General features: G+C 46.3%; 1 protein-coding gene and 2 pseudogenes across 1 annotated transcript; 1 reads left to right on the top strand and 2 right to left on the bottom strand.

The window, feature by feature from the left end:
- Positions 1-7,806: 7,806 nt before the first annotated feature.
- Positions 7,807-9,306, bottom strand: LOC136542416 (glucan endo-1,3-beta-glucosidase 13-like). Its single transcript, XM_066534839.1, has 2 exons — positions 8,283-9,306; positions 7,807-8,136 (listed from the first exon to the last, which is right to left on the bottom strand). The coding sequence occupies exons 1-2, from the start codon at positions 9,304-9,306 to the stop codon at positions 8,060-8,062; spliced, it is 1,101 nt and encodes a 366-aa protein (XP_066390936.1). The 3' UTR covers positions 7,807-8,059.
- Positions 9,307-9,366: 60 nt separating this feature from the next.
- On the top strand, positions 9,367-14,634 carry LOC136544421 (putative cysteine-rich receptor-like protein kinase 33; annotated as a pseudogene).
- A 2,551-nt stretch (positions 14,635-17,185) lies between these two features.
- LOC136542412 (cysteine-rich receptor-like protein kinase 6) lies at positions 17,186-20,399 on the bottom strand (annotated as a pseudogene).
- Between the last annotated feature and the right edge of the window lie 1,726 nt (positions 20,400-22,125).

The raw sequence follows: 22,125 nt of genomic DNA, 5'->3' as shown, positions 1-22,125 counted from the left end.
AAGTGGTTCAAGGCAAATACCTAGAGGTAGTCTTGGGACGTGTAATAACCCTAGAAATAAGGAAAGTGGCTCTCACCTAAGTCTATTTCCTTAGGCTAGCCAAGTAGACCTTGCTTAGTGAAGATTAGAAGTAGAGAGGGTGAGCACCTCTTGCTCTGATTTTCCACTTTCTAGAGGGAGGATGAAGGGAGAAAGGCTAGATCTGATCTTGTAAAGATGTTTTCGTGACTAATCAATCAAGTTGTCCTCTGAAATTTCGAGTTGATCTTTCACTTCTCTTCTCTTCATTTTAGGTTTGTTTTTGGGAGATCTTTGGGAGTTCTTCGAGCTTAGGCATTTAGGATTGTTTTGGGTTGATCCTCTGGTGCTATGACCTCGTGGAAACATCTGTAGCCACTGGTTTAAACAGTTTTCCCACGAGCACTAAGAAATCAACTTGGATTGAAAATAGAGAAAACCCTATTTTGGAGAACCTTATCTTAGATTTTCTATCTATGCTTTTGCATTTTTAAGTTGAAACTGTACAGATACCTTCAATTCCTCGTAGAGGTCTGTGCAAAATTGCAACTCAATCTGTATTCATTTGGTCTATTTCTGTATCTTTTGGTTTTGGCTCGTGCTGCATTTACTCCATATATACTGATACACATGTATGTACGGAGCTATGATCATAGCTATTTTGTCAAACAAATTGCCCAAACTAAGATTTCAACAAAATACATGCCAACTACACATGGGAGTGTGATGCAAAGGAGAGAACTATGAATAGGGATTGAAAAGCATATAGAGTAAATGGTAACTAATGTTTATTGCCACCAACAAAAATAAGGACGTATCAATCAATGCGAATATTGTGTTATAATATGAACAAATTAGATGGTGCAAATATATGCAATTTTGATGAGCTTTGGGCCAAAATTTATCCATGAAATTCTATCACATCTCTATTAAATTACTAGTTAGTGTAGGAGCGATATCATATCTCTATTAAATTAATAGTTAATGTAGGAGCGAGCATGGGTTTGGTGGACTTGTGCTATATTAGTATGAAATGTCTGAAAAATAAACCGAATGTGCATGTGGCTGAGTGGTGAAGGCTCGAAGGAAGGGAGGAGTCGGTCGGCGGGGATTCGATCCCCCGTTCTACACCTGGTGGTGCTTTTCAAAGAAAAATGTGTGTGAAAATGAAAAGAGGGAATACAGAGAATGAAAAGGAAAAACAAAATGAAAGCTGGTGTGTGGGGTTCTCAATTGGACACGAATGTTTTTTTGAGATCCAAATGGTCCATTATTGCGCTAATGCTGCTGAAGTACGTGACTTAGGCCTGGTTTAGTTCATCCCAAAAAATTACACCATATCTCATCGAATGTTTAGACACATGCATAAAGTATTAACATAGACTAAAAAATAACTAATTACACAGATTGCGACTACTTTGCGAGACGAATCTTTTAAGCCTAATTAGTCTATGATTTGATAATGTGGTGCTACAGTAACACATGTGCTAATGACGTATTACTTAGGCTTAATAAATTCGGCTCGCGGTTTACCGACGGATCCTATAATTTATTTTTTTATTAGTATCCGAACACCCTATACGATCCTTCTATATAATATTTGAATTGACACCCTAAAACTTTAGGTCCTGGAAACAAGGCCTTAATTAAAGATCTAAAAGTAATCTTTGCATGACCCAACACCGACGTGACAGCACCTGTACTTCGCACCGACTTGTTGGCTTGTTGCCTCTAGGCTCTACTAGGCTCTAGGCAGTCGTGACTCGTGAGAAGGAAGGAAGCCAGAGAGGAGAAACCGGAAAGACAGGAATTATCACATGGCCATGGACACATGGCATGTCTTAACCCGTGTGTGATCATATGATAGTTGCTCTCAATTTCCCGGCCCAAGGAAAACAGTTTTATAACCTCCAGCCTATTGACTTTCTTTGACTGACGATAATAAAGATTTAAAATGTGACACGTGTGAACTATATAGAAGTTAAACCGAAGGGTACGTTTGGTAGGATTTTTTTTTTGGGGGGGGGGGGGGGGGGGGGGGGGGGGGCGTTGACTCTTTGCTGCAGTGCAAAACGATGAAAAATAATAATAATAAAGCTTTACAAGGGTCTAGTTCATTTTGTGAATAGAGATAAAACCAGCTTCTTATTAAAGTATAGCTACAGTGTACGATAAAGCCGGAGCCAAACCTAGCAGGAGATCCACCTCGCCTCAGGAAAATAGGAACAATGATTCAAACTGAACTTTTCTTGAAAGTTACTATGGAGCATCAGATGGCAGTGTATCCTTCAGACTTGGCTGTTGTTTCTTGAATCCAAGCGTTCGACGGGAGGACGCAGTTTCCAGAGAACAAAACAAAAAAGTGAGAGTGGAGTTCACTGTTCTTTTCAAAAGAAAAAAAGAGTGAAGCTCACCTTGATGTTTAAATTTAGGGGCTAAAGTTTAGGAGTGTCACATTGGAGTGTCACGTGAGAGTGTTCGGATAGTAGTAATAAAATAAATTACAGAAGTTCTCGATAATCCACGAGACGAATCTATAAGCCTAATTAACCCACGATTAGCATATATTTATTGTAGTTTACTGTAGTATCACGTTGTCAAATCATGTGCTAATTAGACTTAAAAATTCGCCTTGTAAATTAGTTGTAATCTATGCAATTAGTTATTTTTTGCGTCTAGATTTAATACTTTATATCGGATGTTTAAACAGATGCATGCACAAAGTATTAAATATATAGTCCGTGTGGTAAATAGAGAAGCAAAGAACAGTGAGATTTACAGTCCACTGGATGTCTGGATCCCCCACGTTGGACACGTTTCAGACTTTCAGTAGTGAGGAACAGCTGGAGAGAACAGGGTGAATGCGAGCAAAGAAAGAATCGTGGACTCACTTGGTGCGTGGTAGACGACGGAGGCGGTGCCGGTGAAGTCGCACGTGCCGCTGCCCCGGCCCTTCCGCTCGTAGTAGCTGTTGAACGCGTACGAGGCGTGGGCGACCACGGTGTCGGGCTCGAAGCACGCTCCGCCGGGCTGGATGGCGCTGCAGTCCGCGCCGTTGCCACACGCGTAGTTCAGCGCTTCCAGCAGCCGCGCATCCCCGACCCCAGGCTTGGCCACGCACCAGCTCACGTTCGGGTCACAGGTGCCTACGTCGATACAGACACCAGTGCACGAGGACACCATGAGATTGTGAGATGTTGCCATACTACTAGGACAAGGGGACAAGGGGAAAGAGAAGTGGCGAGACATCGAGAACTCACCAGCTGGTTCGTGATACACCAGTGCAATGAGGCGTGAGCCGTGCCCTCAAGTTCGGTGTCCATAATTTTTTTTTTCTCGATTTCATGTTTCAGTGGCTACATGGCGCCAGAGTATGTGATGCGGGGAAACTACTCTGTCAAGTCGATCGGACGCGTTCAGCTTCGGCGTCATGGTGCTGGAGATCGTCACAGGGAGGAAGAACATGTTAGCAGCACACTAGAGATGGAGCAGCAATTGCTTGAACCAGGTGCGGACACAGCGGTGGGGCGGGGGGCTCGAGCCCCCTACCCATTTCGCTGCAGTGGAACCCCTGTGGAGCTCTCATAAATTTTTAGACAAAATTCTATAGTGTAGAGGAGCTGAGACTTAAGATCGAACAACAGTGTTGTTCAGCCTCCTGAAATATTTTCTGGGTCCACCGCCGGCTTCAACACCAACTCAATCAAGCAACGATAGGAACAATCCGAATAGAATGCGAGGGAGGAAGCACAGCATAGGAATAGGAACAGAGAAGCAGAGCTAGAATCCTGGGTACAGAGAGAGGGAGGCTTGAGGGAAGATGAACAGCAACTAGCGGTAGGAGGAAGATGAACAGTGAAGTAAGAGGGTTCTGAATAATTCTTCGATGCCTGGTTCTCTCTGTCTTCTCTTGTACTGACTCTAGACATACAAGCAGGCCTAGTGTAGTCATGGCCGGTGTCCTCTATCAGTAGGCGGCCCGTATAGCTGACAGAACAACAGCTCCAGCAACTCACAGCAGAGTGAAGATCTTTTGACCACGGTAAGCGGCAACCTGCAGTGATCACGCAGCAATCGCCACCGTTGCCAGCTATACGGTTACTGGGAGTTAAATTAAAATTTTCGCGGGCTTTTGCCCTGCAAATTCTAAAAAAAAAAACACGCACACACGCGCAATGCGCAACGACCATTCTGTGTCCCGACAATCGCAAGGGTTGGTAGTAACCATAAGTTCACTTCCTACGCATAGCATCATGAAAGCGGTCTAAAGGGGCCCCTTAATTTCAATCTAAATTATCTCATATTATCTACGCCATTATGAAAAGTATCTAAAGGAACTCCTCAGATTCGCATATAAATTATCCACATCTGTCATTATTTAAAATAATTTAATGTGACATCAATATTTGTATATAAATTACCTATCATAATGAACAAAATCCCAAATTACCTATGTATGTGCTTCCGTGCAGGGTTTAAAATTTCGATAATACTGTTGGTAGGGCGTCCATTTCGCCCGGACGCGCGTTGGTGATCCTCGACGCACGAACGGCCAACAGGCAACACTGCCATCCGCATGGAAATAAAAATTAAAAATCACCGCTCTCACCTTCTTCTCAAATCACCGCTGTTTCCCCGTCCATTCTCGAACCAACTCTCCGCGCCCGAATCGCCGCGACTTGCTCCACCGTGACCGCGCTGCCGCACCTCCACCGCTGCGGTCGCAATGCAGCAACGTGCTGCACCACGCCCGAGCCCACTGCTTGCTTTCCTGTCTCCCCACTGCCACTCACCACTAGCATCCGAGTTCTTCGAGCCGACGCAGCGTGGGCCGCGACGACTGCTACGGCGCGGCGTTCTTCACCACACCTAGCCACTTACCTGCCGCCATCCTCCCTCTCCATTGCACCTGAGTGCTGCTTGCTGGCTACCGCAGTTCGCCACCAGGTCGGCCATGGCTGCCGGCGGCGCCATGTTTTATTTTCAGGTGTGTTTTAGAAGTTGTTTTCAAGTGTTTCATCTGTATATTGCGTATGTTGCAATAGCTATATACGTATGCTGCAAGTATATGTTTGAAGTGTTTCAGTTGTTTCAGACGTATGTTTCACGTGTTTCATCTGTATGTTTCATGTGTTTCATGTTGATGTTGCAAAAGGATCTGATGCTACGTATATTGCAATGGCTATACACGTATGTTTCAAGTGTATGTTCCACATGTTTCATCTATTTTAGGCGTATGTTGCAAATGTATGTTCTAAATATTTCAGCTGTTTCAGACGTATGTTTCATGTGTTTCATCCAGATGTTGCAATGACTATACAAGTATGCATCAATAGTATACTCCATATGTTGTAACGGTTGGACGGATGTTGCAGAGGAGATGAGACGTTAGGACAGGGGAAGGGGTGCGGCCGAGATAGAGTGCGGCGGAGGACCGGGGCGGGCAGGGATGGCGCCGCAGCAAGGGGAGGAGCGCAGCATGACGGGGGAGGAGTGTGGCGGGCTTGACGCCAGCAGGGGCGCAACCGAGATGGGGATCGAGTCGCGGATGGTCGGATGCGGTCATTGGCGCGGGATCGGCTGTGGGCAACCTGACGCAATTCGCTGCGCGCGGGCGTCCGATGCGAAGCTGTTGCAGGCGTTGGAGATGCATTCGGACGCGGGCCTAGGGCTGGACGTCCGGGCACTACCCCTGTAGTTAGAATTTCTATGAAATTTTAGCAAAATTTCGTGAATTTTGGTGGCGGCCAAAAGAAAAATCTAAAAATTTGTAATACACTAATACAAGTGCTATATAATTTTAGACTTATATTTTGCATTGTTTATGTTGCATATTCTTCTACTTAATAGATGTGTAATCATAATCATGCTAATATTTGTTTAGATCTATTTTTTAGAAAAAAAATACTTCATGTGCATGTCTTCAAAATTTTTTGACTGAATTTCACGAATTTCGGTAATTTCGAGGTGGCTGAAATTTTTTCATTACCAAAATGGATAACCCGAAAAAAGCCTGCTTTCAGGTTATCCATTTCCATTGTTGTTAATATAGAAAAATATCTACAAAACAGGATGTGTATGCACGAAACCGTGATCATATTATATATCTATTTGCTCAAACACGTAGCTCAAGTTAAGATTTTAACTAAACACATGTCAAATACACATGGGAACGCGATGCAAAGGAGAGAAATATATATATATATATATATATATATATATATATATATATATATATATATATATATATATATATATATATATATATATATATATATAGGGAGAGGCTATTCAGTAGCCGGCTACAAAATAAGTTATTCTGTAGCCACCTCCATTTACCATAATTTTATATACTAATTTACGATAATGTCAATACATATTTACGATAGTTGGGTTACTATAACACATGGTGATATTTACCGTAACGTTATAGTAAACCACTTAGTAAATTAACATAGTAATTATCGTAACTCAAAATGGCTACAGAATAAGTTATTTTGTAGCCAGCTACAGAATAGTAGTTCTATATATATAGAACTACTACTCTGTAGCTGGCTACAAAATAACTTATTCTGTAGCCACTTTGAGTTACGATAATTACTATATTAATTTATGAGATTATAGTAACTCCTTACTAAGTGGTTTACTATAACGTTATGGTAAATATCCTCGTGTGTTATAGTAACCCAACTATAGTAAATATATATTGACATTATGATAAATTAGTATATAAAATTATGGTAAATAGAGGTGGCTACAGAATAACTTATTCTGTAGCTGGCTACTGAATAGCCTCTCCCTATATATATATATATATATATATATATATATATATATATATATATATATATATAGAACTACTATCCTGTAGCTGGCTACAGAATAACTTATTCTGTAGCCACTTTGAGTTATGATAATTACTATGTTAATTTATGAGATTATAACAACTCCTTACTAAGTGGTTTAATATAATGTTATGGTAAATATCCTCATGTGTTATAGTAACCCAACTATCGTAAATATGTATTGACATTATGGTAAATTAGTATATAAAATTATAGTAAATGGAGGTGGCTACAGAATAACTTATTTTTGTAGCCGGCTATTGAATAGCCTCTCCCTTATATATATATATATATATATATATATATATATATATATATATATATATATATATATATATATAGGGAGAGGCTATTCAGTAGCCAGCTACAGAATAAGTTATTCTGTAGCCACCTCTATTTACCATAATTTTATATACTAATTTACCATAATGTCAATACATATTTACGATAGTTGGGTTACTATAACACATAGGAATATTTACCATAACGTTATAGTAAACCACTTAGTAAGGAGTTACTGTAAATCTCGTAAATTAACATAGTAATTATCGTAACTCAAAGTGGCTACAGAATAAGTTATTCTATGGCCAGCTACAGAATAGTAGTTCTATATATATATATATATATATATATATATATATATATATATATATATATATATATATATATATAGTGATTGAAAAGCATATATATAGAGTAAATAGTAACTAAAACTAAAGTTTATTGCCACCAGACAGAAAATAAGGATGTATCAATCATTGTGAATATCGGGTTGTAATATGAGCGAATTAGATAGTGCAAATATAAGAAATTTTGATGCGCTTGCTTCGAATTTCGAGATGATGCCCAAGGCACGTTTGTTACGGCATTTTTTTGTTGACTTTTTGCTAGTTTTTTTTTTGTTGACTCTTTACTATAGTGCACGAAAAGACCGAAGCCAGTGAAGGAAAAACAAGCGTTGCGTCTAGTTCATTTTGTGAAGGATAAAACCAGCTTCTTATTAAAGCATAGCTACAGTGTACGATAAAGCCGGAACCAAACCTAGCAGGAGATCCACCTCACCCCAGGAAAATAGGAACAATGATTCATGCGTATCCGCAGAGCAAAGCAAGCAAAGGCATCTGTTATTCTGATGTGCAGATGCCTACATTTCTAGCGCAAGGTCAAACTGAACTTTTCTTAAAAGTTATTGAGCATCAGATGGCAGTGTATCCTTCAGACTTTCTGTTGTTTCTTGAATCCAAGCATTCGACGGGAGGACGCAGTTTCCAATCTGTGCGGTAAATAGTGAAGCAAAGAACAGTGAGATTTACAGTCCACTGGATGTCTGGATCCCCCACGTGGGACACGTTTCAGACTTTCAGTAGTGAGGAACAGCTAGAGAGAACAATGCGAGCAAAGAAAGAATCGTGGACTCACTTGGTGCGTGGTAGACGACGGAGGCGGTGCCGGTGAAGTCGCACGTGCCGCTGCCCCGGCCCTTCCGCTCGTAGTAGCTGTTGAACGCGTACGAGGCGTGGGCGACCACGGTGTCGGGCTCGAAGCACGCTCCGCCGGGCTGGATGGCGCTGCAGTCCGCGCCGTTGCCACACGCGTAGTTCAGCGCTTCCAGCAGCCGCGCGTCCCCGACCCCAGGCTTGGCCACACACCAGCTCGCCAGCGCGCCGCCCCGGAAGTCGAACTCGTACACCTTCGTCTGGTTCGGGTAGAACAGGCCGAAGTGCTGCTCGATGTCTTCCTCTCCGTCGCCCTTCTGGTTCTCGTTGAAGAGGGCGAAGATGTACACGTCCATGTCGGCGTCGGGGCGGTACGGGGTGCCCGTGTCGCCGGACACCACGCGGTTGATGAGGTAGTTGTTGAAAGCTTTAGCGTTGGCTACCGAAGCCGCTTGCGCGTTGGCTACCGAAGCCGCTTGCGCGTTGGCTACCCCAGCCCGCCCGGTCTTGGGTCTGCCGGCGCCGGTTTTGAGTCTGCCGGCGGAAGCCCACCCGGTCTCCGAAACATACGCGCTCGGATAGATTTGGGCCATAGAATTTTGCTCCTGCGCACTGGATCTGGACGTCCCCAGCTTCTCCATCGCGAAGTACGTGGCGTCGAGCTGGGCGTCCAGGAGGCTGTGGTACACGAGCCCGGTCCCAGGGTCGCGCACGCCGGTGGCGTTGGAGTTCCCCAGCGCGTAGTCGAGGGAGATTTTGTCAGGCTCCTCGGCGTACGCGAAGAACGGGTAGGCGTTGACGGTGAGGTACGACCCGGTCCGCTCCAGGAAATCGAGCATGGGCTTCATCACTGACCGCGCGATGTCGTCCCGGAACCGGCCCGCGGACGGCGGCCACGACTCCTGCAGCGCGGTGAACGCGATCGGCGTCGACACCTTCACGGCCTCGTCCAGGCCCAGCTTCACCAGCGCGTCGTGCACGTTGGCCACGGCCGGGACTAGGTTCATCTTGTCGACGGCGGTGTACGAGTTCTTGTTGTATCTTTTCTTGTGGCATCATCAATCTATATTGCCAAGGGGATATTGTATCTCCACGAGGACTCGAGCACCAGGATCATCCACCGGAACCTGAAGGCTAATAACATTCTTATCGACGATGACATGGAACCGAAAATTGCAGACTCTGGCCTGGCAAGGCTGCTAGTAGGAGAAGGCCACGCTACTCCCACAGCCAGAGCTGTTGGGACATCGTAAGCTATTCTTGTGCACATGATGCACCACTGACACCTCGCATTAATTTACCAAATACGAGCGACTTCTCATCATCCTAGCTCTTGAGATCGTGACCAGGATGAGAAGCAACTGCAGCTATGATGGGCACAACACAACACCGTGAATCTCCTGAGTGATGTCAGTGCCGGCTTCACTTATTCTCTGACGAATTAAACTACTGGTGCTAAGGATTTTTTTTTAAATTTTAATATTTTTTGAAAACTAATTTTAAATCTAACACGGTCGGTTTTTTTAAATTAATACTTGGCGTGGTCAAATGCCTGTGCCGCGCCATGCATGGTGGCGCGGCAGAGGGCTGACGTAGCGGCGACCGGAATCGCTGACCGCTAACGGGGCAGGGCCTGCCGCGCCACCGATCTTGGCGCGGCAGTGCCGCGCCACGGCGCATGGCGCGGCGGTACCAGAATGGTTTACCGCCTCCACCGTGCCTCGTGCTTGGAACTGCGCCACTCGCCGCGGCCACGCGCTCATCCACCTATTGCGGCCACTACCGAGGCCTGTGCTGCCAATGAACTTCGCACCGGCAACCACCTCGTCACTCCATGCCATCGAACTCTGCGCCGGCGTCGAGCTCCGTGTTGACGAGCCTTTTACAACCGGATGTTTCACGCGTTTCAGATGTATGTTTCATGTGTTTTCCCTTTCAACGGCCGCCCATATTAACCACCGTAATGACTGGTCTTCAGTTCTCCCTTACACGCCTCTCACATTAATTATAGGTGAATCAATCGATCACAAGCACTCGTGGACTCGTGGTGTTGCTCCTTAACAACTCATAGGATATAGACGTACGCACTCATCGTGAAAGTTCATCAGATGCTTTCGACTTATGGCCTCCTCCTCCCTGTCTATCTTTTCAGCTCCATAGAATAGCTAGAAATGCAACTATAAAGTTGCGATCCTCAATTGTTATTCGGTGCTCATCTGTTGTATAGTATCTTAGGACGCCAGGAAAGCTAATCATGACGGCAGTGCTGCCGCGACGCATAGAAACGAATATGAAGCAAATAAATAAAGTTCGTGCGCAAGTTCACAAGCTGCCACATAACATTTTCATTGGTTTGACATAAGTTCGACATAGCATAACCAACTTAGCCTATAAGTTTCGGACGCCAATAATAGTTTGACTTAACAAATTAAGACCCAGGAGTGTAAGGATCCCTCGGATGCCTCTATCTCTTCGGATTTGTTGGCAACACATTGGGAGTGTAGCCAACGTCGGTATGGTCGCGTCGACGGTGCGTACGGCTCGTACCCTGCAAGTATATGATACGCACGATTACTTATAATTCTTTATGATTGTTAGTTCATGGAGCATACGTATTTAAAGAAACTATCTTTGTTAGTACCTATGAGGCTCCTTGGGTACCAAGCGGGGCACCACCTAGCTGAGACATGACGATCTCATCCTGCGCCCAATCGTCCCACTGATCGTGCTGTCTGCGGAAGCCCGGGGGGTCATCGTTGTCGTCATCGTCGTCCTCATCGTCCTCGGTTGCAGGGTCCTTCCTAGCACTATGATGTAGTGGTGTACGCATCGCAGAAGTGGCACCTATCATCTCCTGAGAAGAGCCGGCTGGTGTCCTCAAAGAGACTGAAGACGTGCCACCCGACCACGTCGGGAGTGGCGGTTCCTCATAAGGAGTGTTCATGCAGCTCAGCTTCTGAGCTAGCTTCCTGCAGCTCTTCTTCACCTTCTGCATAAATAGACGTTAAAGTTAGTGCATTTCTCAAACAAACATTTTCGAAACGGACAAGTTTATGTTTACCTCCACAAAAGCCGCGAGAACGTCTGGCCCCTGCCCTCTAGACTCGTGAAGCCAAAACGCTGCTTCGTTGGACAGCCTTGACAATTGTGTCGCCTGGGTATAGAAACGCGGTTGGACAATTTTAGTACACATACTTAATACCAAAAGGATAACAAATTGTACCATTCAAGTATCTTACCACGTATCTTTGAAGTGGGGTTCTCTGTAGCTGTGTGTCCTCCCTAGTGGTAACATCGTACATATCTTCGATGACATCTTTCTCTGAGTCCTCGTCAATCGCCTTCTCAGTGTACGGGGCTTGATATGTGTCCTCGTAGACCTGTGAAGCTACCGCATGTACTCATTGAAGGTGTGCTGGTAGTGTGGAGGACCCGCATGGACCGGATGTCGTACCCTGTTCTGCCACAAATGGATGTGCGCGCTGTGTGTCACGCGCCAATCCTTGGTCTTGTACCTCTTCCTGCGGTCATACCTGCAATAAAACGATGTTAGTTATACCACACACCTCTGAATTGTAGCTTTGTTATTAATCGATAACACACCCGTGCAATGCTTGGTTGGTGGAGTAAAGCGGTGGTGGGTAGCCTGTCATTCTTCCAAACTATCTGCAGACTCTAATGGACAAGTGAATCTCGATCACATGGAAGAAAATAAGAGGAACGTCGCAGCGATGCTCGTCTGACTTGTCCCTAGTGACAGGACTGAGATAGTACTGGAGCTCCGGAGCATCCCAATGACACCAATGCACCTGAAATTTCATAATTGAGTTAGGTTGTAATATAGTGTACATTGAACAAGACATAGGTATGATAGTAAAGAGAGCGTAACCTGGTGCTGTGTCAGAACGTCGAGAACGTCCGTGTACTCCCTGTACTTGTGCCTCGCATTCCCTCTAACTAACTCTGTTTCCGTCCAGATATACATAGCTGTAGGGAGTGTATCCTGCCCGTTCCATCGCTGCATTGAACACGATAATGAATTAGCCATTAATAATCTCATCATATTTAACTGTCTCGAAGAATATAGTGAACCGAAGTACTTACCGATAAACCATTATTAAGGGGTCTCAACGGGCCATCGTTCCTAACACCAATCCTGGAGTAGATAGGAGCAACCCCCAAGGTTCGCATATCCTGAGGTGCGACGACAGGCAACGCATAGCTGTCGATACGTCCATGCTAGGACTGCGCTGCCCCAGCTGTACGTCGCTATGTTCTCCCACGACTGGCGTAGTATGTCAAGGAAGATCCAGCTGATGGTGTTGCCTGAGGCGTCTAGGAAGAGGAAAGCACCAAGAAAGTGCCAGAGCCACACTCGAGCGAACCTGTCGATCAGAGCCTCCTCAGCCTGTGGGTCCAAGTAATCAAAGCGCTCTGTGATCCAGGACGACGAAACACCGGAACTTTTCCTGAAATTAACCAAAGAAAATGAGACCCAATGGCTGCAGGAAAATAATGCAAGTATTAAATAGGCTTGAATTACTCACTTATTTTTCTTGGAAGCCTCATCGTCCGGTGGAAGAAAGCCAATACACTGAGCCAACAGCTTCCTCCAGTGATCGTTGTCAACTATCCTCGTCACTGAAAGTCCCCCCAACCGAAGGCCAAAAATAGCCTTCACGTCCTGCATGGTCAAGGTTATCTCGCCACAAGGTAGGTGGAACGTGTGGGTCTTAGGCTTCTACCTGCTATAAGAATAGAACGACTGTTAGTTGCCTCAAATTTGTTACAAGAAAGTTTACGTACAAAGAATGCACTCGCACCTGCCTACAGCTGCAGTAAGTAGTGCTGGGTCAAGGGGCGAAAGATCGTGGTTGACAACACGGATAAGCTCGAGGAAGCCGGCACGCCGTATGTACGGCGCGTAACGCTCGTTCCACTGGTGCGCCCTGATGTGCGTGCGGGGCCTCAAAGGAGGCAAGGCCACCTCTGCTTCGTTGTCACTCAAGATGTGTGCTCGGTGCTGGTCGTCGTACTTCACCTCAAGAATGGGGTACAACGAATGCTGCGTGGGGGGCATCCTGTTACAAATTGATAAATAAAACGTTAGAGTATTCAAATTAACAAAATTCAAATGAACATTACTTAGCATTGTAAAATTTGAACTACTTGTTATGTAATATGAAAGCACATGTATATATTCAAAGTAAAATTAACAGACATATCATGCACTAGTAATATAAACAACTTTACTAGGAATATAAGCATTTGACGAAACTTCATGAAGTCATCAAAATCGACGTATCACGCACTAGTAAGTACCGATATTTGTAAACTAGTATCTATACCCAAAATCCCTAACTAAATAACTAACTATAAACTAAATAATAAATACCTAATCAATCCATAAACCCAAAATCCTAACCTCAAACCTAAAAACTACATACGTAAATCACAAATAAATTCACTAACCTAACTATCTTAAATCACTAACTATCCTAAATCACTAACTTTCATAAATCAATAACAATCATAAAACCCAAACTATCCTATATTACTAATTATCCTAAATCACTAATTATCCTAAAACAATAATAATCAAAATAACATGAAATTGAGAGGGAGGTACCTTAGTAGCGGGCGGCCTTGACGCGCCGGCGTTCGTGCCGCGGTCGGCGCGGGCGCTGCGCGACAGGAGTGGCCGGGCGTGGCCGGCGCGTGCGCGGGCGGGGGGCTCACTCGCGATATTTATTTGGCTCTACCGCGCCACGGATCATGGCGCGGCAGTGCCGCGTCAAGATCGGTGGCGCGGCAGGCCCTGCCCCATCAGCGGTCAGCGATTCCGGTCGCCGCCACGTCAGCCCTCTGTCGCGCCACCATACATGGCGCGGTACAGGCATTTGGCCGCGCCAGGACAATAGGTGCGGCACAGGCATTTGGCCGCGCCAGGGCAATAGACGCGGCAAAAGTGTTAGCTTAAAAAAACTGATCTTGTTAGATTTAAAATTAATTTTCAAAAAGTGTTAAAATTTTAAAAAAATCATGCTAAGTTGCCAACCATTTGATAGGTCTGGGGTCACTGGAACAAAGGAGCAATGTCGCAAATCCTGCACCAATCACTGGACGGGGATGCTCGAAGCCAAGCGATGCGATGCATCCACGTCGGTTTGTTGTGCGTCCAGCAGGATCCTGACCATAGGCCTGACATATCAACCGTCGTGTTCATGCTAACAAGGGATAACATGGTGCTCCAGCAGCCGTCGCAGCCTGCATTCTTCTACGCGAGAGAATCAGCACCACCTACTGTCAAAAGGGCAAAGCAGCTACTTATATGACCGGCCGGTCTGATTTTCTATTGAAATAAGGTATCTCTGTGAGTGAAATTACACTTACCGGGTCGTAGCCAACTGCCCAAGATACGTCCGAATTATGTGAACTACTCATCATCATTCCGTCCGAAAAGAATGTGAATCTCCGTTCCCGAGAAATCAAAGATTCTTAATTTTAACTAAATATATATATATAAAATATTGATGCTTATGATACTAATAAGTATCATTAGATTAATGATGAGATATATTTTCATGATAAATCTAATTAAAGATCTAAATGTTTTTTATGAAAATTTGGAGATCTAAATATAGATAATATTTTTTTAAATTTAGTTAAATTTAAGATTCTTTGACTCCTCATAAGTGAGATTTATATTCTTTTTTGGACAGATGGAGTACTAGTTTTTTTTAGTGAATCTCCCTTTAATAAGGGTCGAGAGTATATTATGGTTGGCAACGCCATTTGTATAGACTTAGCTAGATCTTTAGTATACTTGTGTTAGAGTACGCGCAACAGATTTGGCCTAGCTCGTTATACTCATGGGCCAGCGTCCCACTAGACTCGGGTCCAACAAAGCCAACAACAAACTAAAGGCCTGTTTGGCAGGGCTCTGGCTTCTCTGAAAATGGCTCTGGCTCTGGCTCCTCTGAAGGAGCAGCTCCTCTAGAGGAGCTGAAGCCGTTCTGGAAAACGTTTGGCAAAACGGCTCCTTCGCACTAGACGACGTGAACCCACAGCAAGAAGCCGCGCGAAGCTCGTTTTTGAGGCTTCTACTGCGTAGGCAAAAAATGGCTCCGGCTCTCCATGCGGAGCCCTTTCCAAAACAGGCGTTTGGCACAGCTTCTGCAGGAGCCGGAGCTGAAGCCCGTGCAGGAGCCCTACCAAAAAGGCTCTAAGACTTTGTGCCTAACTCAACCTAAAAACTAGCCTAATAGGTCACGGTTGCTCCGTCTTATATTTTGTGCTCTCATACTATCAATTTTCAATGTGAAACTAAATCTAAATCTCTGCCATCACCTATTGGACCAAACTCTTCACATCACACACACACCATATGACCTCTGAAAGACGTTATCAAGCTAGGCCAGCCCGGAGCCCAACACTCATACAAACCGTATGACCTGTCGAGACATGAACGAGCTTCCCATCATCGTGTGACTTCTGAGATTTTCTAAGTTTTCTGACCATGATCTTTGATACCACATTCCTACAAAATCATATGGACTTTGCTAGATCATAAATTAACATTTGTTTGCTAGTAGTTTCTGGATCATAAATAAGTATAAAAGCAATAAGACTATTATTTGAAAAACAAAATCTACATTCATAGTTTCATAAGACATAGGGTACAATAAAAAACCACCATAGTATAAGTTAAAGGTTCAACTAAAATAAAGAGACGGATATCGATATTATAATAAAAAACAAATGTAATATCGATGATATCCGTCCACCTAAGTCTATTTCTGTCCGGATTCGGATACGGATGGATATCGATGATATCCGTCCGTGTCCGAATCCGGACAGAAATATGAAAACAAATGTAATATCGATGATCTCCCAAAAACGAACCTAAAATAAAGAGAAGAGGAGAAGTGAAAGATCAACTCGAAATTTCAGAGGACAACTTGATTGATTGGTCACGAAAACATCTTTACAAGACCAGGTCTAGCCTTTCTCCCTTCATCCTCCCTCTGGAAAGTGGAAAATCAGAGCAAGAGGTACTCACCCTCTCTACTTCTAATCTTGACTAAGCAAGATCTACTTGGCTAGGCTAAGGAAATAGACTTAGGTGAGAGAGATAACTATCTTGGGCAGCCACTATCCTTATTTATAGGGTTATTACACATTCCAAGACTACCTCTAGGTATTTGCCTTGAACCACTTAGTCATAGGGGCAAAATGGTCCAGAATGGATTTCAAGCATCGGACGGCCACGGGCCCTTCATGAAGCCGCTTTGCCTCGATGCAAGCCCTCGGATGACGCCATATGCCGACCTGACATCCTCTCTTGGGTTTTGAGGTCTAAAGACGACAAACCTGTCGCCCGTGATTTTGAGGCCCAAACCGCCAAACACACTTGGTGTCGCATAGCTGCTATGCCGTCTCCACGATGTCGACGCATGTCCCGCTCGTCCTCGACTGTCCAATCACCAAGTGCTCGTGCGCTCGCGCGCTTGCCTTGACTTTGTTCGATCGTCGTCTTGACTTCGGTCAACACCGTCTCCATCACCATCTTCGCACGTACACTCGCTTGTCGACGTGTCTAAGTACTAGCCGTCCATGGTCCATTCTCTGGCCCCGCTTGGTCCCTCTGTCTAAGCTTTCGTGTCCACTCTTCACCATCCCCGGTCCATCTCGCACTCGCTTGACCTTCTCCATTGCCAACAGTCAACACCTTGCACACCACAAAAAGAGACATTTTGCGCTAGCACACACCTCACGCATGGTTAGTCTCACGCACACCTAACCAAATCTCCGATCTCCTCTTGACAATCGGTCATCACTTATATGTGACATATATCAACCATGTGTTCGGTTTTTTTTTTTCAGTAGGCGTATGCAAAATTTCATGTTGAATCAAAGCTTACGCAGCTTATTAGTTGATATCATACATTTTGGTAAGAGGGTAACGGTACATATATGTTCCCAATTCTGGACTCCCATGGCTAGGCTAACCACTCAACGACACTGTCGACACGGCTGTGTTGGCGCTGTTGTTCCTGGCGAAGAATCCCGGCTTGGATGGAGCCTGGAGGGTGACCGTGTCGCTGCCGAGCATCATCACGACCGACGACATCACCGGCCGGGCCTCAGGGTCTGCCTGGACGCACAGCAGGCCGATGTGGATGCACCTCAGCACGTCGCCCTCCGGGAAGCTTTCGCCCAGGGACGGGTCCACCAGCTCCGCCACCGTCCCGGCCTCCCAGTGCTCCCATACCTGTACGGGTAATTGTAACCGTGAGGTCTAACTTCACCGTAAGCCAGCAAGGTGTAGCTGTAGCAACAACGGTGATTGTCAGTTTGCACTTACGGTGGTCAAGAGGTCTCCAGACTTTTGGGAGTTGTAGGAGCTGTCGTTGTTCTTCCTCCCCGTGACGATCTCCAGCACCATGACGCCGAAGCTGAAGGCGTCCGATTTCACGGAGTAGTTCCTGCGCATGAGGTATTCTGGCGCCATGTACCCACTGAAAAGAGAAATGTACCCATTTGAGCAGGGAAGCTCAACCAGAGCACAACTAAACACTGAGAGATGCATGGGTACTGACTAGGTTCCGACAACGCGGCTGGCTGACGGCCTGCGTCTGGTCTCGGCTGAAGATCCTCGCGAGGCCAAAATCTGAGATCTTGGGGTTCATCTCCAAGTCGAGCAGGATGTTGCTGGCCTTGAGATCACGGTGGACTACCTTGAGCTGGGAGTCCTCATGGAGGTACTGCAGGCCTCGAGCGATGCCGTTTATGATCTTGTACCTCTGCTCCCAGCTAAGCTGCTGCTCACGCTTATCATCAGTACCGAAGAGTATCAGGTCGAGACTCCGGTTGGGGACGAACTCGTACACGAGCAGCCGTTCTTGCTGCTCCAGGCACACGCCGATGAGCCTGACGAGGTTCCTGTGCTTCAGCTTGGCGACCAACGCGAGCTCGTTCTTCAGCTCCTCCACCCCCTGCGTCGAGCTCTTCGACAGCCGCTTCACCGCTATCTCGTCGCCGTCCGGGAGAACGCCCTGAACAAATCACTCTGTTGTTAGTCATGAGCTCCATGGCACATTCTTCATTGATTGTTCAGTACCTTGTACACCGCGCCGAACCCGCCTTCGCCGAGCTTGTTGCTTTCGTCGAAATTCCCTGTTGCGGCTCGTAGGGTGGAGACGTCGATCATCATGGAGTCCACCGTCTCCATGTCCTCTGCTTCAGTGGAATACATGGGCTCTGTTCAAGTACAGATTGGATGTGTCATTTCTTTTCAGTTCAGACTCCATGAAGTGTTTCAGGCTGTGACAAAGTGGGAGGATTTTGCAGGAACATACTACGTGACTGCTTTGCCTGTGCTACTGGTCGCCGCCGCCTCAAGAAACAGAAGCAAAACACAAGGTTCAGTGCAGCTAGAGTAGGCAGCACAACTGCAAGAACCACAATGAAGACACTGCACTTCCTCTCCCCTGTGAATGAAATGAATGTGTGAGCACACAAACGGAATTTCAGTAGAAACAGAACAAACAATTTAGATTGGTCTAGTATCTAGACCGTATCAATAGCTTTATCAAAATGTTTATATTTTATTACGAGCGCTTGTCGTAGAAAACCTGGGGCGAATTATTCTGACCACGAAATGTCAGAATACGTAACATGAAAAAAAAAACTCGACTGCGGGGGTTAAGACTGCCCCCGCAGCATTTCAAATAAGAGGAATGATCTTCTTACCCGGTCGAGAAACCTCCGAACCCCCGCCCCCACCCACCCTTACACGGTGGCTTTTCGTCGCCCAAGTGAGAATTGGGTCGGTGCCCCCCCAGTGTTTTGGTTACGGGGACGGATGATGAGATTTTTTTTAACCTCAGCCTAAAATTCGCTCCTACGGAGAGTCAAATTCAGGACCCGAGGGTGCCGCAGGAAGCGCTTGACCAACTGGCCAAGCGTCCGTTGGCAATAGGTAACATGAATGAAAGTGATGTCGAAGACTAGCTTTGAAGCAACTAATTTAAAATTCTAATATTTGCGCCACTCGAGTAAAGATTACAATAATTCATCATCCACGCACGCGCGCACTAGCAAATTTCAATCACGGTCAACTGGTCAAGCTATTTCACACGCATGAATAATTTACAGGTCAATATGCACGGGGTCCATTGAGTCCATGTTATGCAAACAAAGAGTAAAATAAAATAATAAGCGCTTTAACCCACCTCTTCCTGTCGCGGCCGTCGCCGGTGCCGGTGCCGGTGCTGGAGGGCTCGACGATGCCAGCCGCACCATGGCCGGTCCATTGAAGAAAGGCGCGGTCTCGTACCGCCAGGTGCAGTTGACCCAGAGCACCCTGCCTCCGATGTTGTTCTGGAACCCGTCTAGCGATTGCGATATAAGCCCGGAGAGGCACCTGCGGCACTGCGCCGGCGTCTGGTCCGGCGTGCACTGCGCCAGGGTGTACACCTTGGGGAACTCCTGGTCGAAGTCGGCCTCCCCCGTGGCGAACCGCCGCGTGGAGTTGTACGCGGCGTGCTCGGCGGTGGCGTTGACGAGCGCGGCGAGGAGGCGCTCGAACCGGGCCGGGTCCGGAGGTGACGTTGGCGTTGTTGTTGATGGTGTACGACAGTGTCGTCGGGCCGGTGTCGTCGTCGGGGAGGGTGTGGACGTCGGAGTAGTGGAGGACGCAGGGGTCGTAGTAGATGGTGGCGTCCTTGTTGTAGGAGCAGTCGTTGGGCAGGTCCTGGAACGCCTGGGTGAGGCAGGCGAGGCAGCTGCTGGCGTTGGCGTCGCCGCGGCAGAGCCCCATGGCCCAGACCTGCTCCGGGACGGCGCCGACGACGGCGGTGGCGTAGAGGGTCGGGGACGCGGAGACGTTCTTGGGCAGCGTGGCGGCGAGGAGGTTGAGGTTGGCCTGGTATGTGCTGTTGGGCTTGAAGTCGTTGCTTGTTCCACAAATTGGCCACGGGTAGCCAGCGGCGCGGGGCACGAGCAGCGAGACGGCGGCGATGATGGCTGCCACGGCCACGGCCAGGAGGTGGGGAGCCATTGGTAGCAGGTAGTCAGGTACGCATGGCGGAAAGAATTAGGAGCCAGCTTATGTAGGCGAGGGGACTGACAGCACTGGTGCCACATGTTGGTCTGGACCCAGCTCCTCGTTGACTGGGCCTCAGTTAACAGAGATGGACCGTTCATCTATGTTAATTGATTTTAGGACACGGTAGAACGTTAATTCTGGTTACCTTGACAAAAGTGCTGTACATACCAATCACTACAGATCCCGGACTCGACTTAGCTTGAGCTAATCGATCGGGTTGGGTGTTTCGTCAATGCAAGTCAATCATGTGGGGAATAAAGTCGCGAGATCAATCATGTGGGGAATAAAGTCGTGGTCTCGCGTCCCGGATGGTGGTTGGTACTGTTACAAGCAAAAGTGCGAAACAATTGAGAAAAGTAACTATGTTATACCATCTCATTTTCTAAAGTTTGGTCACATTAAGGCACCAATATACCTCTATTTTTTTTCTATTTTCTTTTTACAATGAACGACATAGGACGCGTTTGATCAAGTTTATGCATTTATATCTCCAAAAAGGTTTCATATGCAATTATATTTCATAATTAATCTAATGCTACTTATTCGGTGGTATAAATGTTAATATATTTTTATAGATTTGATTAAACTTGAATACATTTAAAATCTCAGAAAAGTGAGAATTTTTTAGACGTAGGGAGTACAACACAGGATTAGTTATTCTTTTTTAGGCATCCTCTCATCCACAATGATATGTACTTATATAATAACAAAATATATGCTAGTGCGAGCGGCAGGCGGTATATATGCCTTCACGACTTTATTTACAGCTTTCACGAAGATGCCTAAAAAAGTCGATACCTTCATCTACATCGATCAAGACTCTAGAGGCTTTGGAGCCTTATTCTTGGTGCATAAGAATAACTAAAGAAAAAAAAAATCCATTACTCAAAAACGGAATTGCAAAGGTTTGATATCTTTGTTATTGCCCCTATAAGATGTGATGGCACTTAAGATTTCCACTATGAAGCCAGCTGTTAGCGCACAAACATGTAAAGATGCTACATATCATTGTGTACATATCATTGTGGATGAGAGGATGCTACTAGCATATATTTTGACTCTCTATACTAGCTGTAGCTGGTGGCCACTGCGGAGGGCTGAAGGGTCAGTGACCAGTAGGGAACGCCAATGATATACTACTACTCACAACTCTCTACCGCTGTCAAGAAAGACAATCGACATCTGCATTTACAATGGCGCGAAGACTCTAGCTGCCGTGTGGGGTAACACTAACCCAGTGCCGTGATAAACATTGGCATATCGGGTCAACTTGCCATTCCAGTAGCCCATACGTACATCACCCATACGTACATCCATAATGCTCCAATTAAGATGTTCAGACGGACGAACACCTCACTCTGCTCATTCCCGCACCCAATCCCTCGCTTCCTTCTCCCTTCCGCGCTCGCGGCCTGTCCAACCCCGACGCGCTGCCATGGCTGCCTCCCTGGCCGGCGATGGCTCCCTCACCCACCCTGGCGTGCACCCTCCCTCACCTCGGTGTACTCCTGCCCCACCCCGGCAGCTTCTCCCCCACCCCGACGGCGCCCCTCCCCCACCACGGTGTCCTCACCCACTCGGAGAGCCCAACGGCCACGGATTCGGTGGCCTTCTTCCCACCCCGCGCGAGATCCACGGAGCACAAGCGAGATACATGGACATGGCACGGACGGTGTTGCAGGGGCGTGGGCGGCTCTCCCCCACCCCAGAGTGG

This window comes from Miscanthus floridulus, chromosome 3 (genome assembly GCF_019320115.1).
Source record: "Miscanthus floridulus cultivar M001 chromosome 3, ASM1932011v1, whole genome shotgun sequence".
In the NCBI taxonomy this organism is placed as follows: domain Eukaryota; kingdom Viridiplantae; phylum Streptophyta; class Magnoliopsida; order Poales; family Poaceae; genus Miscanthus; species Miscanthus floridulus.
The sequence above is the reverse complement of the archived record's forward strand: the minus strand, read 5'-3'. Positions and strand labels throughout refer to the sequence as shown.

What these genes read in the sequence shown, in the direction of transcription:
- LOC136542416 (XM_066534839.1), bottom strand. Translation starts at nt 9,306, where the DNA reads ATGAACCTAGTCCCGGCCGTGGCCAACGTGCACGACGCGCTGGTGAAG. An exon ending in CGTCGTCTACCACGCACCAA is followed by an intron (nt 8,137 to 8,282) that starts GTGAGTCCACGA and finishes TTTACCGCACAG; the next exon opens with ATTGGAAACTGCGTCCTCCC.